This window comes from Falco rusticolus, chromosome Z (assembly GCF_015220075.1).
Source record: "Falco rusticolus isolate bFalRus1 chromosome Z, bFalRus1.pri, whole genome shotgun sequence".
Taxonomy (NCBI): Eukaryota; Metazoa; Chordata; class Aves; order Falconiformes; family Falconidae; genus Falco; species Falco rusticolus.
In genome coordinates, this window is record NC_051210.1 from 32,467,777 (window position 1) to 32,490,610 (window position 22,834).

At 48.0% G+C, this 22,834-nt stretch overlaps 1 protein-coding gene across 6 annotated transcripts in view; it reads right to left on the bottom strand.

The window, feature by feature from the left end:
- The window catches only part of PSD3 (pleckstrin and Sec7 domain containing 3), a 140,040-nt gene that overhangs the window by 72,888 nt on the left and 44,318 nt on the right, over nucleotides 1-22,834 (bottom strand). For 4 of the 6 annotated variants that reach the window (XM_037373694.1, XM_037373693.1, XM_037373692.1 and 1 more), the window contains 4 exons: nucleotides 18,066-19,140; nucleotides 16,269-16,661; nucleotides 3,105-3,314; nucleotides 2,918-2,998 (listed from right to left, as the gene is read on the bottom strand). In XM_037373694.1, coding sequence (XP_037229591.1) covers nucleotides 2,918-2,998; nucleotides 3,105-3,314; nucleotides 16,269-16,661; nucleotides 18,066-19,140 — 1,759 coding nt within the window. Of the gene's footprint in view, nucleotides 1-2,917; nucleotides 2,999-3,104; nucleotides 3,315-3,570; nucleotides 3,660-13,060; nucleotides 13,155-16,268; nucleotides 16,662-18,065; nucleotides 19,141-22,834 lie in introns of those variants that run through there. The other 2 variants (XM_037373696.1, XM_037373695.1) reach the window with 2 other exon arrangements.

Here is a 22,834-nt window from a genome sequence, read left to right on the forward strand (position 1 = left end):
GGAACATACAAACTAATAAGCAATTACACCATTTGAAAGAACTGTTCTTATTTTTAGTACTTGTCTTTTGTTTGGGAAAGGAACTGAAGCAGGTGTTGTTTATGCAAGACAGACATCCAGGGCATTCTCTGTCCTTTTCTAATTGTCTGTCACTCCTGCACTTTTTAACTTTAGACTCATTAGTATTCCCATCCAAATCCGAGGAGCTACTCCAGGTGGTGAAGTCAAGCAGGTGCACTGCAGACTCAGAGCCTACACCAAATGTGCAGTCCTCCTTCTGGCGGGTCACCTAGCAGCGTGGCCAGGACCAAACCAGTCACCTTGCAGAAGACACTGTTAATACCTGACCCGCAGAAAACATCTGGGGAAGAGGGCCCAAGAGTTGCACCATGTTCCACTGCGCTTTAACAGCAGGAGGAGCAATCTGGCCCTCTTGGGTTCCTGCTCAAGACATTCCACGGCACAGGGCTGGCGCACACCTAGCAAGCCTGTGCAAGGCAGTGGGACAGCACACACATCTTCCAGTCATCATCCGACACTTAATGACCCCGCCTTTTAACCATGTCACTATTCTTCCTGGTAGAAAAACTTGCCTCGCAGCGAAAGAAGAGCTTCTGCACTTTCCAGCATCCCCACATCCTGGAGCCAAGAGATGACCTCAGCAGTATCAGCCTACACTAATTTGTCAGGATGCTTCTAAGAAAAGCCTGAAAACACAAACCTTCTATGTCCAAAGCAAGACAGCATACAAAATTATTGCCTAATAGACAATTTTAAAATATCCCATGAGACTGAAACCAACACCAGATCTGAATGGAATATGTTGCTGGAACATTCACGTCTGTCTAGTCTGCTGGAATAAACATTAATTTTTTTCTCTTTGAGATAAGTTCAGAGATGGGCTATACTTGCAATGACCTTGCATCTATACAGATTGTGATCTGCCTGGTAGTAACTTAATTTCACATATCATGTATTGCAAATAACACAATTCACAGGTAGATACAACCGAGTCTTCGCAGGGCTGCTCCTTCCTTCTCATCTCATGCCCCCATGGGATATTTTGACAACTAGCCATCCTTCCTGCTCCTCTATCTTGGGCTGTTTCCAGTGACCCCCGCTCCGCCCACACCAGGCACCACCAACCTACACCCCTTCCTCCTCTTCAGCACCTTTACACCCGTGGAAGCTGCCTCAGAGAGGCAACTGATGGAACAACATTTGGTAAATAAACAAGGCAGGTTCCTCTCTCTCAGACCACAGTGCTGCAGCCAAGGGCCACAGGCACAAGTTTCTGCCCACGAGGACCAGGATGGACTCTGAGATAGGTTGGAGCAGTGGTCCCACCTCCTTCCCTCCTGCAGCCCTGTGGTCGACGCAAGACATGCACTTGGAAGATGAATGGGCGATGCAGGTCCAGGGTGTGGACGCTGAGCGGGACAACAACAGAAGAACCCTCCCCATGTCCCAGGCTTGCCACTGACAGTGATACTGCGCAATGGCCTCCCGCAGCCTGGGCGTAGTGCAGATCTGATCTGCCACCACCAACTCTAAAATGCTTAACAAACCACAACCTGTCAGTGAGCCAGCAGCAACAGGATGGTTACCTCTCACTCTCTGCAAGCATGAGGCAGCACGCCTCGGGCCCCCAGGCTTCGGGACACTGCTCTGTCCTCGGCCTCTGTTGCATGCTCAGGGCATGCAGCTGGCAGTCACTGCAGCTACTCCTGAAAGCTCAGCAAACCCCTGGCATGTCTGAGTCCCACAGAAGCCAGGGCATATTTTAGAGAAGGTCATGACTATTAATATTAACAGGAGATCTACCGGGAGCAGAGACCTCCTAAATATGTGCCACAAAGCAATTAGGTGTTGGATTTCACAATTTAAAAGACAGGTATATTTAGCATCATGCTTCAGGGCTGCTAAAACCTGGATCAAGCAGCAGACCTCCCACCACCCCAGCTGCTCCCGCCCTGCACAGAGCGGGTGCTCAGGCTCAGCCCCACTCCCTGTGCCACAGGAGTGGGTGGTTCGCTCTTCTGCGGGCACATTTCCCTTCCACACCTTCGCCAGGCAGGGATTTGGGATTTCCTTGGGGTCTGCCACAGTTTCCTGGAGTCATTCCCCTGGAAATGCATTTGCAAGGGGACTGGCAAGTGCCTGCAGACCTCCTGGTTTAGTAACACGAGAAAGAAAACAACAACCCACTTGAGTAACCTCAGCTAGGTGATTTAAACTCACTTTAAATCCCTCAACATCAGCAACCACTGCTACACAAACCTGGTGTTTTGCCTTCTAAGAAAAAAACATACCGAAAACAGACATTGTTGAGGACTCATTCCAGTGTAAAAAGGAAAGAAAATTGAAGGGTTGGGTTTTAAAACACCCATGCTGGCAGCTACCAAACTCTCCACAGCATTTTCCACGTAGAAGCTTTTGCTGTTCTGCACATTTTTGGGTGCCTCAAGAGTGACACAGTGAGGGGGGGGCTGCTGAGCCACGGCAAACCCTCGCCCTGGCTTTGTGTGCTGCAGCAGGCAGAGCAAGCTCCAAAAGGCACTACCCAAAAAGTCTGTGCAGCTCACCTGTGAGCAACACCTTCATTCCCCAGCAGCACCTGCCAGACTACAAGTCTTCCGTTTATCAAGTGACCAGCCGTTTTTCTCCACCTCCTCTGCACCTCCTCTAAGGAAGTCCACCCACAGACCGCCCTTTCCAGGAAAGGCCACCACTCCAGCAGCACTCTGGAGTACGGCAGCACACCAAGACAAATGAGAGAAAAGTTCCATTACAAAAACACATCACACCCCTCTCTTCACCTTCTTAATCCCCTACAGGGCCACCGTTTCAATTGGAACAATGCAGCAAACAGCACTGTTACAGAACAAGAACATAAGGTCTGCAAATGGGCACGTACCTGAGTGAGTAGTCCAGCGTCATGCCTGTGAAGTCAAAAAACTTAAGGTATTCTTCGGCCACAAGCTTGCTGAATTCGTTGCTTTGAACAAACACATAAGTAAAGGTTATCATTTGAGGGTGAGCCCCTCCAGAACCAGCAAGAAGAAGAACAAGGTGGCGACCAAAGGCCTCATATCAGCACCTACTTTTTACCCAAATGCTTTGCCACATCAGAGCGTTTGAATCGGTCCAGATGGTAGAGGCGCTTAGCCAGGCGCCTGGCTGCTTCCAAATTGCTGCTGCTGCCGCCATTGCTAAGATCGTGGCCAAGGGCTCCGGTAGCACCTTTCTCCTGAAGTTCATTGCTCCCCATGGCAGCACTGGAGTCTAACACCATATTCTGCAGGTCAGCATTGCTATGAGATGGAAAAAATATGGGAAGAAGAAAAATAAGATGACATTACAGTTTCAAGAAGGATTTAATTCCACTTAGAATAGAAGCCAATTAATGGAACAGAGGCAAGATTACAAAATACAGCTAATTCCACTTAATTGAAGGAGCTGTGTAGAACAAGGACACTTATTTAGCAGCCATCAGAGGTTAAGTGAGTTAAACATGGAGACCCAGATTTGGACTTTCCAGCCCAAAAACACATTCTGCCCTGCACTCACCTTCTGAGCATGCTGAGTGTCCACAACGTGTGCTCACTTCACAGACTGTTGTTTCCTATTATCAGCCTACAAGTGCACCTGACAACACTGGCTCCTCATTTGCTTCTTGCACTAGTATTTTTTAACCCGGTCACTTGCTTGTCTTGAAGGGGTCCCTGTAAAAGTAGGCCATTAGCCATTTTCCAGGGGAAAATGCTGCAAGCAAGCCAGGGTGTTCGGTAGCTCCAAGCTGACTCAGCACAAGTCCCTTCCTCATTCTTCCCCAGTTGTCCTGGAAACAATAAAACTCCCCAAATCTAAAATAACATGTGCAGAATTCTCAGCAGCTTCCATGCTGCCCATGAGCAGCGGGCATCCCATAGGGAGACATCACTAGAAAAAGTAGGACTTAGAGCAAGGAACCTAGTTTGGGGGACAGGAGAGAGACACAAGCCACCCAGCCAGCCTGGAGAACTGTTTGCTTTCCTCCTGCTCCCTTGCAAGCAATAATTTCCCTCACTGGCTGCGCAAAGTCAGGATGGTTCAGCACGGCAATCCCAGGGCACTTTACATAAATCATGCATTTATAGATTCCTCCCACTTCTAGTACAGTAGGAAAGCTGTGGCTGAGCTGTGCGCCTGCTTTGCTTCTCCCCTCAAAGAGGCAAGAGCCCTCCCCACCAGAAACCACACATACACATACACACCCCGGCACACAGGCACGCTTTCAACTTTGGAAAAGTTTTTCCCTGACACTGGCATGAAAATTCTTGCAAAATCTCAGCTTTCTCTGTGTGTGTGCATGCATGACAGCATTTCTATTTAAAAAAATACTATACATAAATTTCTTCCACTAAATCCTCGTTTACACAGGGGTAATGAATGATCAGCAGGGGTCATGCACAGGGCAGATATGAGTGGAATGAGTTAAAGATGATTTTAAACACAACACTTCAACATTCCACAGTTTCATACACCACTGTAATCTTCAGGCTTGACAAGCCAGGATTTCACTGCGCTCCAGTAACAATTATCTAGCCATCTACTGAAATGTCTACTAGCCACTTATTAACCCTTGAAAATGAGCTTTTCATCTAATGTGAGCTTAAATAAAAATCTTTGCTATTCTGCATGCCTTCTTCCACACAAATCATCCCATGCAGAATATCCCATCCCATCATGTGCCCTACCTCGCTTCCCATGCAGAGTTTAGTTTAAGAGGTGTGCAGTGCTCCTGCAGGAAGGAGACTGGCCCATTCCATCTGCTTCCATCTTCGTAGTGCTGCTAGAATATCAAAAGTATCCACATCCACACTGTGGGTACAACTTTTTTTTATCAATTATATGGGGAGAACAGACATCTAACCTGTTCCTACAAGTACTGGGGATTTGATTTTGCATTTATTTTAGTGTAAATAAAGAGGTGTGATAACCAAAGGGAGTCTCTGCCCTCTAGTAAGGGAGTTAATACTGTAAATACAATTCCAACAGCATTAACATCACTGACCACCAGACACCCTAGAAAACAAAAAAAGCCCCTCTTGATACCAGTGGGAAATACCTTCTCAGCCCTTTCCAAAAGCACAAGCCAACATCCAAAATTCTCTAAATTTGGTCTGCTCCAAACTTGTGAAGAAAGCAAATTCCAGAGTTCTTGGACACATGCCCCAGGCAATGCCTGTCCACTCAAATTAGACGAAACTGGTTTCAAACTCCCAGCTCTGACAATTGACAAGAGTGAAGGACAACCAGGTGAGCTAACATCTACAGAGCTTTCCACAAATGCTGCTTCAAAAGCCATGCCAACTTGCAGAGCCTCACTCATAAATCACAGCCCCGTTTCACCACTGCTCTTTATTAAAGGCAATATTTATAGCCCTGAAAGATGGCCAAAGCTGACAAGAAACATCTGCACCCTGCTAGGAACCAGTGCACTACGAGAGTCAATGTTACCACAAACCACCGTAAGTTTAGAAAGAAAGGAAGTGCCAGCATCTGCCACTTAGTGAAATAAATGGTACGGCAACTCCCAGCTTCTGTTTTCCTCTTGGAGCAGTGGCTGGGATGTGAAGGACGAACACCCAGCAAGGAGAGCATGCTCTTTCCCCTGCTTGCCAAAGCTAGACGACAGGGCTGTGTAAGAAAACTTATCTTCCAACCTCCCGAAGCTTTCATCCTGACGAGGGGTCCCCATACAGGTATCAGGTCAAAGAATAAGGCATGCTTCCTTCAGTCACTCCAACAGTCGGTTGGCTTATTACCTACTAAGTACAAGAAGGCAATCAAATCAACAATATAGGCTGTCTGTAACATTCTTGTTCAGGGAAAATGCCAGATTTTTAACATTAAAGTAAGAGTCCAGTTCTCAAGTTTTTTAGGCAGAGGGAAGACGCAGTGCCCACACCACTGAAGGCTCAGGAAATGGAGACACCCTACACACGACTACTGCAAGCTGCCTTCTGGACAGGTCATTTTAGCAGGGTCCAGAGGGTGTTACTCAAGGCTGACACCTCTTTTACCTCCAAGACTCTCTTGGGTGCACCATTTTCCTTCCATGCCTCAGTTTCCCCAGCTGCTGAACACAGATAGTAAAACTTGCCTCCCTCTGTAAAGTGCTTATAATGGATTCTAATCAAGGGCTAGGAGCAACCAAGGCTGCAAATAGGTCTGTCTTCTGCTGTCTACAGTTTCTACGCATGAAGACTCCACAGCAGCATTACCAGCTAAACAGAGCCAAGACAGGACTTCATGATGCAAAGCAAGCCTGGACATAGATCTCTCATGCAGCTTTATTCTTTATCACATAAAAATGAGCAACCTCCACTGACAAAAGCAGGCTGAAAATGTAATAGATTATGTTCCCCCTAATCCTGGATTCAAGGCCAAAAGAGACTGTAATGCTACTATTGGTAATTGTCTGTACAGCAACGGCTGCTGATTTTCATCTGGAGATTGATCTCTGCTATCAGAAAACACAAAAAACAGAAGCTACAAAATCCAGACCCCTTTGGTCTCACAGTGCATGAGCTGTGGCCAGAAACCAGGTCTTCAGAACTTCTTGTTTCTGTCCCAGCAATGCACTCCAGATACATCCTCCCTCCTTCATCTGCAAAGCAGGTTCACAGTGAATGCACAGAGGCTGTGACCACCACATCCAGCAGAAATTACAGCAATTTGATAAACAGCTGCTATGGAAAATTCAGTATCTTCTAACAGCAGCAGCTGCCCCTCCATGCTCACAGATTAAACACAGGCAGACTGTAACATCTGTGAAGACAGATTCCTGTAACACACCATCACACCTAGGCAGAGTCTGAAACATTTTATACGGTTTTCTTCACTTGTCCCATTATCAACCAAGTCTACAGTGACTTAGCTGCCAATGCCCAGGTATCTCAATTGTGTCACACTCTACACTTAGCACACTTGATCCATTTAAGAATATTCTAGATTCACTTATTCCCTTTACTACCCATTCTGGGTTTCACCAGAACAGAAATCCTCTACAGCAGTGAAAGGTGGGGGAATGGCTGCAACTTCCACAGAAAAACAGAGCAATGCCAGCAACAAAATGGTAAGGAAACACAAACCTCGTATCTCAGTGGTCCACTCTCTCAGTCTACTAGGCTGCAACTGGAAACCTCAACATTACCTGCAGTTTCAGGTGCCTTAAAACCTTGGGATATTCTTCATATTTTAGCAAATCCATGGGGGAAAAAATTCTGTTTTGTCCCAGGGAAGAAAAGCACGTTAGCATTTTGCTGTACGGGAGAAGAGCTCAGATCCAACACAGAGCAACTGCTCTAGCTGCTAACAAGATGATATTCGGAGTTGACACTGAGTGGCAGGGTGTGACAACTCAGCCTAAGCAATGCCCTCAACCTAGCCAGATTGCCACTGCCTGCAGCTCATGCCGGATCGAAGGCAGCATATGCTGTGTGGCACACTGTCTCCCCTGGATGCACATGGCTCCCCTGCCCGAGGAACACTCATCTATGCAGTGTGCACATCTGGAGGGAATGTGCTGGGTGCACCAATTTCAGAGGTTGCTTGGATGAGACAGGGCTCCGACCTTCCCAGGTCATTTTGGAAAGAGAGGAGGAGAAAACAGGAGGAAAATCAATGTTTTCTCTCAAAAAAATTGGCACATCTTTAACATCAGCTTTACTTCAAAGCAGGCTAAGTCAGGCATCTGCCAGCAAAGTCCATCAGAGCAAAACACAGCCACGATTAACAATAAGGAAGGGTGGAGAGGCGTTCTGGCACGCTGAAGCTAGGGCCAGAACAAATGTTGTTTTCAGCAGGGGTACAGCATCCACCGAGGAGCCACGCTGGAGATGATAATCACCCTGCACAGCACTGTGTTGATCCTGTTGTTTAAACACCTTCAGTCCAAGCCGCCTTCTCCTCCTGGTTGCAAAACAGAGGACACCACCCCCTCTCAGTCATAGCCATCAACTCTGGCTGTGAAAAGCATGCTCTGTTTCTAATTCAACAGCCCCTCAAGCAGCAGCTCTCACCTCACAACGTGGCAGGGACATCAGAAACGAAGCAGCACCGGGATGCCCCTGACAACCAGCCTAGACTGTGGGGGGAGCGAGCTTCCCTCTACAAAAAAGTCCTGCCCTCAGGAAACGAACCAGTGCCCTATACCCCTTCGGAGAGGTGTGTATGCTCTGCCAGTGATACCCTTCCACATCTCAGAGCTGATGAGAAATAAGAAGTGGCACAGGCTGGATTTTGTTTCAAGGCAGCTGAAAAGCCGTGCTTGAGCTGCCTGGCTCTGAAAGGAGTAGCCCCACCGGAGAAAGGGAAGGAATCCCGGCAGCAGTGGGACGTAATGAGTCAGTTCCTGCTACAAATGACTGACCACACAGACAGGCTGGGAACAGCTCTGCTGCACATTTGCTACAGCTCTGAACCGGCTTCTTCGGGGCCAGAAGAGAGCAAGCACAAAATCACATCCAAGCAACAATTTACATTGCCAGTTACCTCCTGCTCCAGGGCTCTTCCAAGATACAACTGTAGGAATGGGGGAAAAATAATAAAAATAAAAATAATGCCCTCTCCTAGCAGATGACTCACTGTGCTATTTTACTCCGAATGGTTTAATCAGCTTTGAAGTCCTACGTATGGATTCTCTTCAAAGACACACTTTGAAGTAGATCCCTCTTTGAGGACTGACACAGCTGCACTTTGCTGCAGCTCGATTCAGTGGGTGTCTCATGAGCACAGCATCAGCCAGGACACATGAAGGGAGGACAGCTTCTACAAACCAGAGCACCAATGGAGGATCCATTAAAAAGTACCTCAGCCTTGTCAGGTCACACAGAAAGGAGCAAAGTAAAAAAACAAACAAACAAGCCCTGTAATCTCTTGTTGGTTATCAATAAAATGCACATGCAAAGTCATTTGCAGGGGCTGAATGCATGCTGCTGCTTAAAAATAACCTCTTGCTCCCCGTAATTGTCCACATTTTTCTTTGATGAAAAGAATGCCCACTAGGGAGCTAACAGCTAAAGTGTTTAGAAAATGCCATTTCTGGTAGGCTTGCACTACAGCAAATGCAAATGCTATCATTACAGGATCACAGCATTAGGACAAGAAGTCCAGCCACATGCAGGGACAGGACTGCAGCCCTTCCAAGAGACAGTGTGTCCTTTATCACACAGATATGCTGGCCCACTGCCACCTGAAGTACAAATGTTTTGCTAAAAATACTTCAGGTTTGATTCCCTTTCGACTTCAGGCTCCTTACACTGCTGCGGCAGGGGCCAGCAACTGCAAAGGGACTCTCACCACATTAATGTCCCTGTGCCTGGAAAGCGACAACCTGGCGCTCGCCACAGAGGGTGTCCAAGGGTTCTCCCAAAAATGGGTCTTTCTGACAGATGCACTGATGTGTAGACTGGTCTCCTGGACACATCAGGATAGTCCCACACTCCCGATATGGCCCATCTGCCCCCAGACATGAGCAAACAGACCTAAAGAATGCGCTGCACACCCATGACTTTGCTCAGAAAACATTCAGCCCCTAAGTTTTTGGGAGCCCCTGGGATCTCTCCCCTGAGCTCAACACATCCCCCCTGTCCCCTTCCCTATGCTGTGGGTGCCAAGAGCCAGCCCTGGGCTCAGCACCAACATAACATTTCCCCACAAGGCTCCTGCTGGGTCCTCCAGGACAGCAGCAGAAGTGGGAAGCCATCGGAGTACTTCCCCCCTTGCCAGGGCTCAGTTTAACTGTTTGGAGACTGGCCCAGGGAGTGTGATTAATGGAGCACCTGGTCCAGCTGGTCCTCCCTGGCAGGCAGCAAAACAGATGCATAAAAATACGGGCGTTCATGCCTTTTGGTGAAGGCTTCCCTGCAGATGTGTGGATGGAGTGTGTAAGCGCTGGCAGTAGTATTGCACAGGAGCTTTATGTTGCAACCATGTAGCAAAACAAACCTCCTGTCCTCAAAAAGAACAGTTTATAATAATAAAAGACATACTTCCTCAATAACGCAAAAAGAACCACCAACCAACCTGCAGCTCACCTAGCTGTGCTAGCAAGGAGTCTGCAGGCTGTGTGCCCTGTTCTTCTCCCCCATTGCTCCCACATGCCATCCAAAGCTATACATGCCTTTATGCTGTGCTGCCAGCCGCTAGGCTCTGCCTCCCTCTATCCCAAGAGACGGATGGATGGAAGAAGAAGAGAGTTAACCAGCAATAACGCAGAGGGGGGCTTGGCTGGCAGCCAGCTGGAGACAGCAGGCTGTACCTCAGGACTGACTTGGAGCTGGGCAGAAACACCTTGGTTTCAGTGAATGAAGGCTTCCTGACCTAAACGGCTTTGACTTTAATGGAAATATGCCAACAGATGCCAGCTTAGAAGCTGAGCTGCTGACAGCTTTATACTGAGGCGCTTCATGCAGAGAACTGATCAGCTGCTTCACTTTTTTTTTTCTTTTTTTTTTAATTATTATTATTTTATTTTCTGTCTCTGTCAGCCCCCGGACTTTTTTGTTTTGTTTGTTTTATTTTCAGAGGAGGCTGGGAACTGAGGAGGTGAAAAGTCATCAGCCCTTTTTTCTCTAAAACAACAGTTTATTTAGGAACTACTAGTAGTTTTACAAACTTTCACTAAACAGGCATTGCAAGCACCTTATTAGCCAGAGCAAAGGCAAACTCCCACGTTATTTCCAGAGCCTTGATAAAGTGATGCCACCTTCCTGCAGGGAATACCACAGTGATCAGTGTGGCTTAACATTTCTGAAGTTAACTAAGCTGTGCAATAATGGGGCAAATCCTCAGCGGCCAAACTGCCACCGGGCTCAGAAATTTACCCCTACGGATTGTGCCACTTCACCTCTACCTGGATTTAAGATACCTATACCAGCACATTGTGCCTTCTCAACAACTGACAGATGCAGTAGCCCATGTGCAGGCAAATGGGCTCCAGCACGCATTTGCTTGCTGACCAGCTGTGGATGCATTAGACGCATTCACTCTTCTAGGACAACAAGCAGTGGCATTCCTCTAAATAACTTTCCTGATCCTGAGCATATGGATGGCAGCAAATCTGAAGCAGAATCTTCTGACAGACCTAGCTCTCCTAGGTCCCAGAGCCTGTCATGAGCTGAGGCACACCTGAAGGCAAAAAACACCTCCTTAGGAACACAGGGATCTTCGCAGATTTAATGCTAAATGAAAAAAGATTCAACCAGGTCACCAGGTGAGTCTTCAAAGGGTAAAAAAGTTCTACCAGACTGCCATCGAACAAACTAATAAAATGAATGAATGAATAAAGGTTACATGTTAGACATCTAACTACTGAGTTTCATATTCAGACTGAAGATCAAATACAAGTTACCTTGGACATAAATACCCGAGTGCGAACTGAAAACCAGAAGTGTAACTGGCATTCAGGATAATAATAAACTGGGAAGAGACTTAGAGAATCAAGCTGGAGAAAGGGATCAAAGCTGGGTTTATCTGTCAACAAAGTTTATCATCTCAAAGAAAGAATAAGCAGAGTGCCACTGGGAAACTGCTGCAAACGGCCCTTACGCAGAAGAAAGCAAGCAACTACGGGAACTACCATGAGAAGCCCAAACCATTAAGAGTAACGTGGCAGCCACTGGGAATTGAAATCTGCATTTATTCTGAGAACAACCCATCACTTCAGGGAGTTTGTTTTCTTCCCCCTTTGAATTATAAAAGAATACATACGTGACTAAATTTGTGTTTGCATCTCTAGGAAAAAAACAAAATAAAGTAACTAAACTTGCAGAATTTGCTGAGCACCAGCACTTCTTTGAAGATGATGGCAGGTGGCAAATACTTAGCATATTTGAGGATTAGGAGCTAAAATACAGGTTTTTTTCTTCTCTCTCTGGATTTAGAAAAATCTTGGGCGATGTCCTACCAAGAGAGACCACACCTTCCAAAAAAATTCAGCAAAAGAAGTGCCAGAAGATTTTAGTGGTTTGTGGGTTTTTTATTATTATTTCTTCTTCTGACTGTCGCATACAAGGGAAGAGGGAATGGGAAGTCTGCTACAAAGAATGCAGAAAAAAGAAAGATAAAAAGAAATTATGTCTTTAGAGTCTGAAAGTAGAAAAGAAAGATGGAGATCATCACCAAGATAACTTAATACTTGACTTTTAGACACACTGATGTTCTGTTGCTCACTGCATACATAGCAAAGATCACTCACTTTTCCCTTAGTATTTATTGCTTTGGAAATATGTCCCCCTTTCTCCCACTGATCTGGTGTGAGTGATTACACCTTGTTCAGGCAATGAAAATTCAGGCTCGATGTCTGGGTAGCACCTTGCAAACAGTCATCCTTACTGCCTCTGCAATAAGGATTAAAAGCCCATGCACCAAGGCTGAACCTTGCTCAGTATCAACACAACCCACTGGCATGAGAAGGGAGGAGTGCAGTGCCTGGGGGCAGGTGCAACAGCAAGGACCACATGCCTCTGCAGGGATGACACAAGAGGTAAAGGGACAAAACATGGCCCAAATGCACTATCTTTATTGCCACTGCAAAGCTTCATTACACTGGCAACCGGCTCAGCACATTTCATGGGGTCCCCATAGTGCCCTGACACACACTGAGGCTGTCCCTCAGCTCTGAAACCTCACACACTACCTCTCCTCCCCCAGTTCTTCCACCCCTACCTGGGGAAACTTAAGGCTACTTCAGCTGCAGAAATTTGTTTTTTCCCCAGAGGGATGGTCATTATATACCTAGGAAAGAGATTAAGCCCCCCAAAAGACACCAAGATCTAGACCTGTTCCTAAAGCAAGCCAAGCTGCGTGCCCTTTTCCCTCAAGCACCCCTCCTCCAGTGGCCAGGCACGAAGGGCATCCAAGCAGTGCTAGGAAAGACTGCTTGCAAAAACAAGCCAACCTGTCCTGCAGGAAATCCCAGGTGCCAGCTGACATCCCCCCTGCCCTAATAAAGCGCAGCAGCAGGTGGCTGTCAGAGCAGGCACACTGCACAGCTCTTGGGAGGACTTACTGCATTTAACCACGGCCAACAGCTGATAGGGAGGACAGCAGAGACGAAACGTCCAGACACCCAGGAGCCCATCGGAACTTGCAGCCTGCAAGCGTCTAATAATTTTTTTTCCTCTTTTTTTTTTCCAATTCTGAAGGCATGTGACTGGCCTTCACATACCAGAGCTGACCCCTCCCAGAACCAGTGATTTCCTAAGAGCAGAGAAGGATGTTACCCTCCCACTTACCCATTACAAGACTAGGTTTCCTTGCCATAAAGTATTAAAACCTCACGCCATCTAGGGTCTGCCTGTCACTTATGCTCAAGATCTCTCCAGAGAGATGCAAAAGGTGGTGTGGTGCTCAGCTATCTGCTATCAGGAAAGCACAGCCACCGGGAGCACCTGCTCCTCCTTTCCTTAGGCACACAGTTTTCAGTTTCCAGTTTCTCTTTGCTCTCACATCCACCCTCCTTCTGCACCGGACTGTGAAGAGCTACCAGTATTTCACACTCTGTCGACTAGCGCTGGTAGCTCGGTACCAGGCTACTCTCTCCCCATGTGCTTTCCCAAGCATTTTTATGTCACCAAAATACCACTGCACAGAGAGCTGCTGCGGTTTTGGTTTTGGTTCGCTTGGGTTAGCAGCAGAGTTTCTGGAAAAGAAGTCCTGTTTCTTGCTGTGCTGTGCTGCAATGTTGCATCACTGCAATGTTGCATCGCCTTGCTCCCAAGCCCCCCAAGCCTCAAATTCCCCCACTTTGCTTAGCACTTGCCGCTGTCCACACGCTGAGACGCCACACACCTGCCTCCACCCCTACAGGATGGGGCCGTCTGGCTGCTCTCCCGCCCGCACCCACCCCCACGGGATTTCACGTCACTGGGTGGGCAGAGCCGCGGGATTCCCTGGCTTCAGGGGGGGGCGGCAGCTCCGCAGAGGGCACAGAGACCCCCGGTGGCTCCGCGACACATGGCAGGCAAGCTGCTGCCTGCCACCGGCCGGTGGCTGCAGGATGCAGGGCGAGGGAGGGCTGCCTGCATCTGGCAGGGCAGTGGGCTTGTCTTGCCCGCCTCGTTCTTCGGGAGAGCTGGAGCTCCTCAGCGTGTGCTGCCCTGATGTTCTGCAGCGCCAGGCAGGAGCTCTGCGTGCGAAGACACAGCCCCAGAGCAAGCGCAGGTTCGCGACACTGTAGGAAACCGACACGCAGCAGCGGAAAGCACAAAGGTGCCACAGAGGCTACCACGCATGCATCATACATGTGTACTTTCAGCTGAGAAAACAAGTCTGGGATTGCTTCAGGCAACACAACCACCCACACAAACTCTCAGAAACAGTACCCACTGCTCAGGCAGCTCCTTCTGGTTCACCTGAGCATCAGTGATGCACTGTCTTGACCCCTCTGAGAGTAAATCCCAGGCAGTCCCCAGCACGCACACAGTGCTCCTCACCCACACATCATAACACTGGGATTAATCACTGGCTCCAACAATACAGCACACGGGGTCTGTCAGTCACCTGTACCCTGGTGCAACACAACACGATATTCAGGTTATTGTCCAGAGGATCACCCTGATGGGCACACCTGTGGCTGGCTGTACTGCCACAGCTACATTCTTTGTCGTCACCTACCTTAACACAGCAAGCCCTCAGAACCCGTCCCTAACAGAGCCCTGCAGGCTACAGCAGCAGAGCTTCCTAACAAACCCACTGTTGGGGATGCTACTTTCTTCTTTTTTTATTAAGAGGGGGAAAAGAGGAGTTTAAAAATCCTCTGTTAGTTTACCAGCATGGCTGCAAATTTAAACTACAATTACATTAATTCCTAATGAAATCCACACTAGGCAGGCACCTAATGTGTCTCAAAGCATTAACTAAGTACACCTTGTCTCCACGATAACTTCTGTCTTGAAGAGCCGATGTGGGCTTTACCTAAAAGTACTTTTTAGATACTAGATGCTGCAACTCCAGGGTAACAGAATCAGGGTCTGTATGTGCTGCTTGTCCTCCACTGCCCTCCACTGTCCTCCACGGCAACCTCTGATTTCAGTACAAGCAAGGAGCGGCAAGTGTCAGAACTACCCTCAGTTTCTGGCTCCATACAGGTTGTTGCAGATTAGCAGTCACATATTGCTTACTGGCATCAAGCATCTCAGGGTCGTACAAGATTTAAATACCTCTTCTCCAATAGGATTGATAGAAAAAATATTCTCAACTGCTAAATGCTTCTGCCTGTTCTTTTAAGGGCAAACTGTACCTTAATCCATAAAGTTCACAAAACTAGTTCTGCTCGAAGGACTACTTTCATGCTAGCACAGAAGGAACAAAACAGATGAAAGACCTCCCAGAAAAGCTCAGACTAAACTAGCCCCACTTAAGGGAATAGTCTAAGGACTCTTAGCCAACCCCCTCTCCCTGGAGGATGGAGACCCAAGGCATCTTTGTCATTCACAAGGTCCCTCACCCCTCCGCAGACTGATGCTTTTGGCTCAACACCCCACCCTGCCCATCACTGCCTTTCACTATTCCCACCCTCTTTGACAACACACTATGAGGAAAGTTTGCTCATAGAGTCAGTTTCTACAATTACAGTGTTTTCTGACTGTTTAGCCCAAGTTTTGCTTCTCACATGACTCTTCCCTTAACAGGTTTTCTTATCTCTCCCTTTACCTAAATGGAAATTATTAACATTTTTGCAGCGCTCCCTCCTCTCTCAATCAGTAATTAGTGCACAAATGAAAGAAGCAACTAACAGTCTCTAATCTCATGAAAGTGGTAGGAGCAAAACCTCATCCCAGCTGAAGTAAACCGGCAAAATTTCCCCCAGACAGTAAAACAGAAAAACCTATTCCCAGAGACACACCTTCAACATCCAAAACACAAACTACATTTGGACAACTTGTACGTGTGCACAGGGTGTTACTGTTCCTAAAGGTGCTGCTCATAAATTCAGGTAAAACTGAAGCAAAACAAGATTCATCTGTAACCAGTAACTAACTCCTCCAGGAACAGGTCCCAGAGATGCAACAATACCAGCCAGCCTTTTATCAACACAAGTATCCCCTATAAAACCTTCGTTAAACTGAAATGAACTCTGTTACACTGGAAATTATTCTGTGTAGAAAACGTGCAGTGTTGAAAGAGGCAAAACTACACTCTGCAACAGCCCACTGGAGGAAACAGACACCAGGGAAAAATCAGCAGGGGCACAGAAATCTCAGCCTTTCTTTTACCTTTCCAAATGAGGTACTTCTGTGACATCTCCTCTGAAGAGTGTTGCGCTTACATCCCTTAAGCCATTGGCGATGCCTTCTCCACAGCCCTTCACCTCTCCATCAGGGGGAAGCTGCAAGACATCTGGCTGCCCCGAGGCTGATGTCCGATCTAAAAACTGGCCACCCTCCTTCATGCGCTGCTGGATCATGGGAGTGAGTGGCATCTCAAAGCTGAAGTAGCTATCAGGCTCTGAGTACAATGTTTCCAGCGACTCTGCGCTGTAGTATAAAGACGCATTGTCTAGGATGTTTTCAAACTGTGAGCTGTACAGATCAGTGGAGACATCAGAATGCCTCTGCCCAAGGACATCTTCGTATCCTCCTGTGGCTGCTTCTCCCTCTTCCATCATCCTGGAAATTAATCAGAAACAGCTTGTTTCAGCCTGGGGGCAAGGTTTAGACCTCTGGGTGAACCTCCTCACCTTCCACCTTTGTGAACAGAAAGGTCAGTGTGGCTTCGTACAGGAGAGGACACTGCAGGTGAAACACTAGTTTCTCCTTGTACCACCTCTGTTCATGACTGGCACCATCTCCCTCTCTGGGGACACAAAAAGAAACAATCTTCTGGGTAAAAGAGCAGGGCACGGGCAAAGCCTAATATTGCCTAACAGATAACATCAGCTGCTTATGTGCACAAAAGAGCACTCACACACTTCCCTAGCACCACTGCCATGGTTGGAGATGTGCACTCAGATGCGGCCTCTGTCCTCGAAGGACAGTTTGCTGGCTCTGCAGTCCTAGGGCTGGGGTCTTCAGCAAAAGGCTGGAGGAAATCCCTCCAAAATGCAAAGGGAAGCAAATGCAATCAAAAACTCAGAGCCAGGAGAACCAGATTGAAAGGGGAAGACCTGGCCTGCTTGCAGCACACGGGGGAAGGTGTAGCATCCCCCTGTAGAGAGTTTTCTTCTCTGCTGCACCAAATACTGCAGGACTTCTCATAGCACGTGTCAGCCATTTGGGTTGCCTGCCCAAGTGATCCCACATGCTAGCCAAAGCAAAACTCCATAGATCCTGAAGTGCAGAGGCAGGAGCATCTCCCTTGCTGAGATCCTGTTGTTTCAGCAGCAAACACCCAGCCAGGTTGGGGTGGGCACGATTTGCTCAGAGAGCACCAGTAGGACCCTTTGCTTTGTTACGGGTGCGCATCAGTAAAGAAAAGTGAGCAAATCAGGGTGCTCTTGTAAAAAGCAGCACACCATTTGTGCAATATATATATATAGCTAAAATTATATAAACACAGATAGATAGACTGATAATACAGAAAGCACGTCACAGCATTTACACTCTTGTAACATACAAGGCCTTGGGTAAAGTATCTTTATTACCCGGCACCTCAGAGGTGCCCACACTGTTCTTGCACAAGCTCTGCCCAAAACCAGAAAATCTGGCCAGGCACATATGGCCAGGCCTGCATGCTACCTGTATTTAATTACATGTCATGTCCGGATTCCAACTACACCTGCTACAGATTCTTTCTCACACAGCCATTACTCTGCAAACAGCAAGAGACGTCTTCACATTTCCAAACCTGAGATGGACTTCAAACTTCATCAAGGTGGTATGGATGGAGTTCAGTCCCGACTTCATTCACTAGCCACCACCAGGCCTGAAGTGCTACCATTGCCACCCCACCACCAGCAGCAGACAAACATTCATTGTTTGTCATTAGCACCTCAAGGAGTAGACACAAGCCACCTGCTCGAGACAAGAGAAACCCCACCTGGCCCCTGTGTCCCACCCCAAGCACCACCTCACCTGCCCTGGCCTCTCGCTAGCAGAGCCATCTCCTCCTCACCACGGTTCTTCCTGTCCTTCACAAAAACTTCATCCTCCCCACTGTCATCAGGCAGTGCTAGAGGAGTGACTCCAGAGGCAGCGAGTCCCAGCCTTGGGTCCTCACAGACCTCACTCCAAACACTCTCTGGCGAGGAGACCAAGCCTGGGGAGACCATTGGTGGTGCAGGGTGGCTGGACGTTTTGGGGAATGCCTTCCTCTCCACAGACACAGTCTCCAGCATCGAGTGCTTCTTTCTTCTCTGCTCTTCGGCTTTTTGCAGCCATAAAATCTCCACCCCTTGAAATTCTACATGTTTGCTCACAGCTGCCTCTTTAGAGAGCCTCCTCTCAGGACCCATTTGCATTTTGCCTTGACTGTACGCTGAAAACTCCTCAAAACGCGCCCACCCCTCCATTCTGCTGGCTGCTTCCAGGTTTGTCACAGATGGTCTATGACAGCTTGTCTCCTGTGCTGCGTGGACCTCATCGGCTTTATTACTGATGGCTTTCAAGGACTCGGACTGCTTTTCTCCCGTCCATATTGCAGCCAGATCTTTCTCTACGATCAAATGCATTTTTTCCTCAGCTGTTCTTTCAGATGGAAGAAGCATGTCTGAGGGTTTTTCTTGGCCTGCTGGAACTGGTTCTTTGGCTGCCTGCACATTCTGGCTGCCAGTAACGCTCTTTTTTTCCATTTGCGTCTCTGAATCAAGAGAAGTATTTGCTCTCTCTTGCACCTTTGTTGCTTCCAGCCGTTGAGAGATTTTCATAATCTCTGGCAGGTTACCCGCAGGTTGCAAACCTTCTTCTGGGGAGCACAGCCGCGCTGCCCCTGCGTCAGGTGTCAAATTGTCTGCAGGAGCTGCACGCTGAGGAAGGGACCTGCCAGGTACCCAGTAGTGATTGTCCCGTCTTTCTGGACTGCATCTCACAGGCTCTGCCTGGCACGGCGATGAAGTCCTCGGCGTGTCTCCACTTGGCTCTACAGTGCCGTACTCTGGAAATTCATTGATGATGGTATGAGGGAGCAAAGTGTTGCTTCCATGGCCACTACCTGCAAAGAAAAGAAAAAAAAAAGAGAGCATGGGTTTATCTACCACATGCATAAGCAAAAAGCCTGACCTCCCTTCCCAGCCGTCTCCTAACACAGTAACTATGCTCTCCCCTGCAGGGAAAATACCTTTTGGTTTAACTCACTTCTGCACGCTCTCACACTGCAGTTATCCAGAGCTGGTCCTTTTACATAGGAGTTTTCGGGCCGCCCTACTTTGGGAAGTGTGCACTACTGAGGAAGGAATGCCAGAATGTCTGCTACACTTCAGAAAGGGTCCCAGTGGCCCATGAACAGTCTGAGGCCATGGGCCAGGTGCAAAGGCTGGAGAAAGCAGATATTCAGAGGTTTGACATCCATCCACAGTATGTGCCATACATGTTGGTTTTATTTTGAAAAAATGTTTTTAGGTCATTTTCACTTGCAAAGATGAAACACTGGGAAAATAATCGGCCACACCCTATATATTCCACAGCCTTGACAAAACCAATTAGATAAATTACAAAGCTATTAATGAGAAATTCAACTCTCTGCCAACACTACCCTCCTCCTTTAACAACTCAGGTAACTGATGTTGCAGTTATGTATGCGTACCGAGCACTTCACATTTTCTGTTGCAGCAAATTCACCAGGGCACAAAAAGCCTGCTACCCCTCCCCTCCTCATGCTGCTTTTCCAACTGATGTAAACAAAGCAGGAGCAAAAACGGATAGTCCCATTTTCCAAGCACCAAGTACCCACTGGCTCCCATTGTTGTGGAGTAACAGAGAACTAGCTGTCCTCAGAGGGACCTCATGGATGACACAATGACAGATACTTGGCCATTTTATACTATGGCCCAAGGAGGAACGGAGCTTTTGAAACAAAAAACAACCCAAAACCCCAAAACAAACCAGCAACAGCTGCATTTGCTGCACCCTTCTGGAAAAAACTGGCCTGGAGTATAAAAGTGCTTTAAAACAAATAATGCGGGGGCCAGATCAAAACACCTACAATGAAAAATGTCAGGGGTGACAGCCCTGAAACTAGACACCAACTTGCATTTGGACACTTTGCCTCGCTGGAGGTGCATCTCTAGGCGCTGTGTTGCAAACCGATCCCCATCTCCACTCCAAGCAGGCTGGCCACATGCCATTTCTGAGGAGGAAGCCATGTACCTGTGATTAATGATAGGCTGAGTTCAAGGTGAAAGGGAGAATAATTTAATGCAAGCTCAGCACTGCACTAACATGGCTGTCTGTCTGCCAGTGGTTTGTAAAGACAAGCAGCAGCTCACACCAGCCAGCTCACCACCCAGTACATCTAGCTGCAGGGTAAATACTGCACATTGTGCGTGGTGCGGGATCAAAGACACAGACTCAGACCACGCCATACCACAGTCTCTTCTTCCCCAGTAGATTCTCCAGATATCTCCATGCTGATGATTTAACGACTCCATAATAAGACTTCAGTGGGTCAGGTTTCACCTAGATGACTTGGTTGCTGTTGAAGAGAGCCACTGCACAAAGCAAGGCCCTTTTCTCTTTTGCAAGGTCCCAGAGAGTTGAGGAGCATAGATGGCCCTCTCCACTTCTGCATCACCAGCCTGCCTTCATGGCAGTGCTTCCAACACACAGGTGTGGGTGCACAGGGAGAGCCTGAAGAAGAGAGCGAGGTTCCTCTCCCCACGTGAGCAATTTCAGGCAGAGTGCTTTTTCTAAGTGCTGAAGCCCCAGCCAGCCTCCTTTGCACACCATTCAGCCACGCGGTGCTTGGGTGCATCCCAAGCCCAGCCACTTCATGGCACAGGTGCCAGATTGCCATTGGGACACACTTCCACCGGGACAAAGTCACAGACAAGAACAATGCTGAGTGGCTGCAACATCCCTACACCAGCACCAGGACCAGCCCAAGCCAGCAAAAGGGCCCAGCTCCCCACCCCACAGTCCTGGTCTGCTCTAATGCAGCGGCGTTAGCATTTGCTGCTCTCTCAGCATGTGTCCAGAGATGGGATATTTTAAGAGAGAACTGCTGATAGCGAGCCTGTCACTATAGATGCTAAGAGAAACCCTTCTCGGTGGACACAGCTTCACCTATAGCAACCCCCAGCTTGCAGACCTGCAAATGGGAGGTGCCCCAGTTGGGATTGCCCCATGCCCCCATCACTGCAGGGGCAGTGCCTGGTCATGCCACTGTCTGGGCCACCCGCCCTGGCTGCATCCTGATGGAAGGCAACGCATAGTGCCCCAGGAGCTGGGACCCCCCCCATGCCTCCCTCCAACCCACACACCTCCCTCCAACCCACCTCATCAGAAGGAAGCCTGGAGCATCACCCCCCCAGCACCCCCCATGGGGCTGGGATGCGGCCAGCTTGCACCAGAGGCCAAGCCCTGACAAGGACCCACACAGAGACCCTGCCAAGGGGCCAGGCTTGTCTCTGCTAATTGCTATCTTAGCTTGTCAGCTGGCACGAGGGAAACAGAGGCAGCCTTATTTCTGGTGGTAAATGCAAAATGCACTGCTGCCTATCGCCATCTGCCACTGGCAACCACTGATGACAGCAGTAAGTGATCCTGAGCAAGTTTCTGATCTAACTCTCCTCCTGAACTCCATCCCAAGCAAACTTCACCCTCTGGCAAGCCCAGCAGACTCTACAAGAGTTACACGTACAAAGCACCTACACACTTACACAGGCACAGAGGGATGTACAGGAGGACAGAGCGTGCACACAGGTACTCTTCTCTGCCACACTTGCTAGCCATGTTTCACCTGGCCAAGAGAGGAGCACTTTCACACTCAAAACTTACAACCTTTTCTACAATGAAGTACCAGAGCCCTGCTCTGGAAGGACTGCTGCTGCTGCCACACACAAGCACAAGTCAGCGGGACTCTCGCCTTCACGGCATCCTGCAGGAACATCACCTAAGTCACTGCCTGATTACAAAAAAATTCACGTAAGACACCAACACAGCACTCTGTCCCCATTACATTAGGTTCTACCACACACAGGGCTGCCAAGGTCTCCACACCTTCCTGTAAACCACAACCAATTGCCCCCCACTCCCAAAAGGTGCAAAGCCTTTGCCTTTGCTCAGAGAGCTATTTCAGGTACCCGAGCTTACAGGAGCTTGAGCTCTTTAAGGGAAACTCCTCCCTTATTCCCATCCACCACCACAGCATCATGTCTTGCCGCAGCTACTGGCATATCCTGTCCAACCCCATCCCCCAATATGACTGCATTTCAAACAAGGCTAGAAAGGCAACAACAAAATTTAAGGACCGCACTGAAGATGAGCAGGGAAAAAAAATACCCATCACCAAACAAACAAAGGACACACACTCTCAGGTAACACCAATTTCTACTTTGCATTGAAGGTGGCTTCTTTCAACAACGGAAAAAAAAAAAGAATTAAATGGAGAGAGAAAAAGCTAAAGTAGAAAGGGGGTGAGTGGCTAGAAAACTGAGACCGGGCAAATATAACCTAACAGCAGTTGGCAGTCTTTCTGATGACTAGACGTTGAAAGAATTCATGACTTATATCAGGCATAGATATGATATTTCATAGTTAAATAACCATTCCATGTCAAGCAAGCTTGTCTACAGCATAATAAAAGGAAATTCTAGGAAGCAAAACACAAGTTACAAGCATAGACAGACATTTTGTTTACAGGTACATTTTACAAAAGAATGGTGTGAGTGTCTCTCTATATACTATAT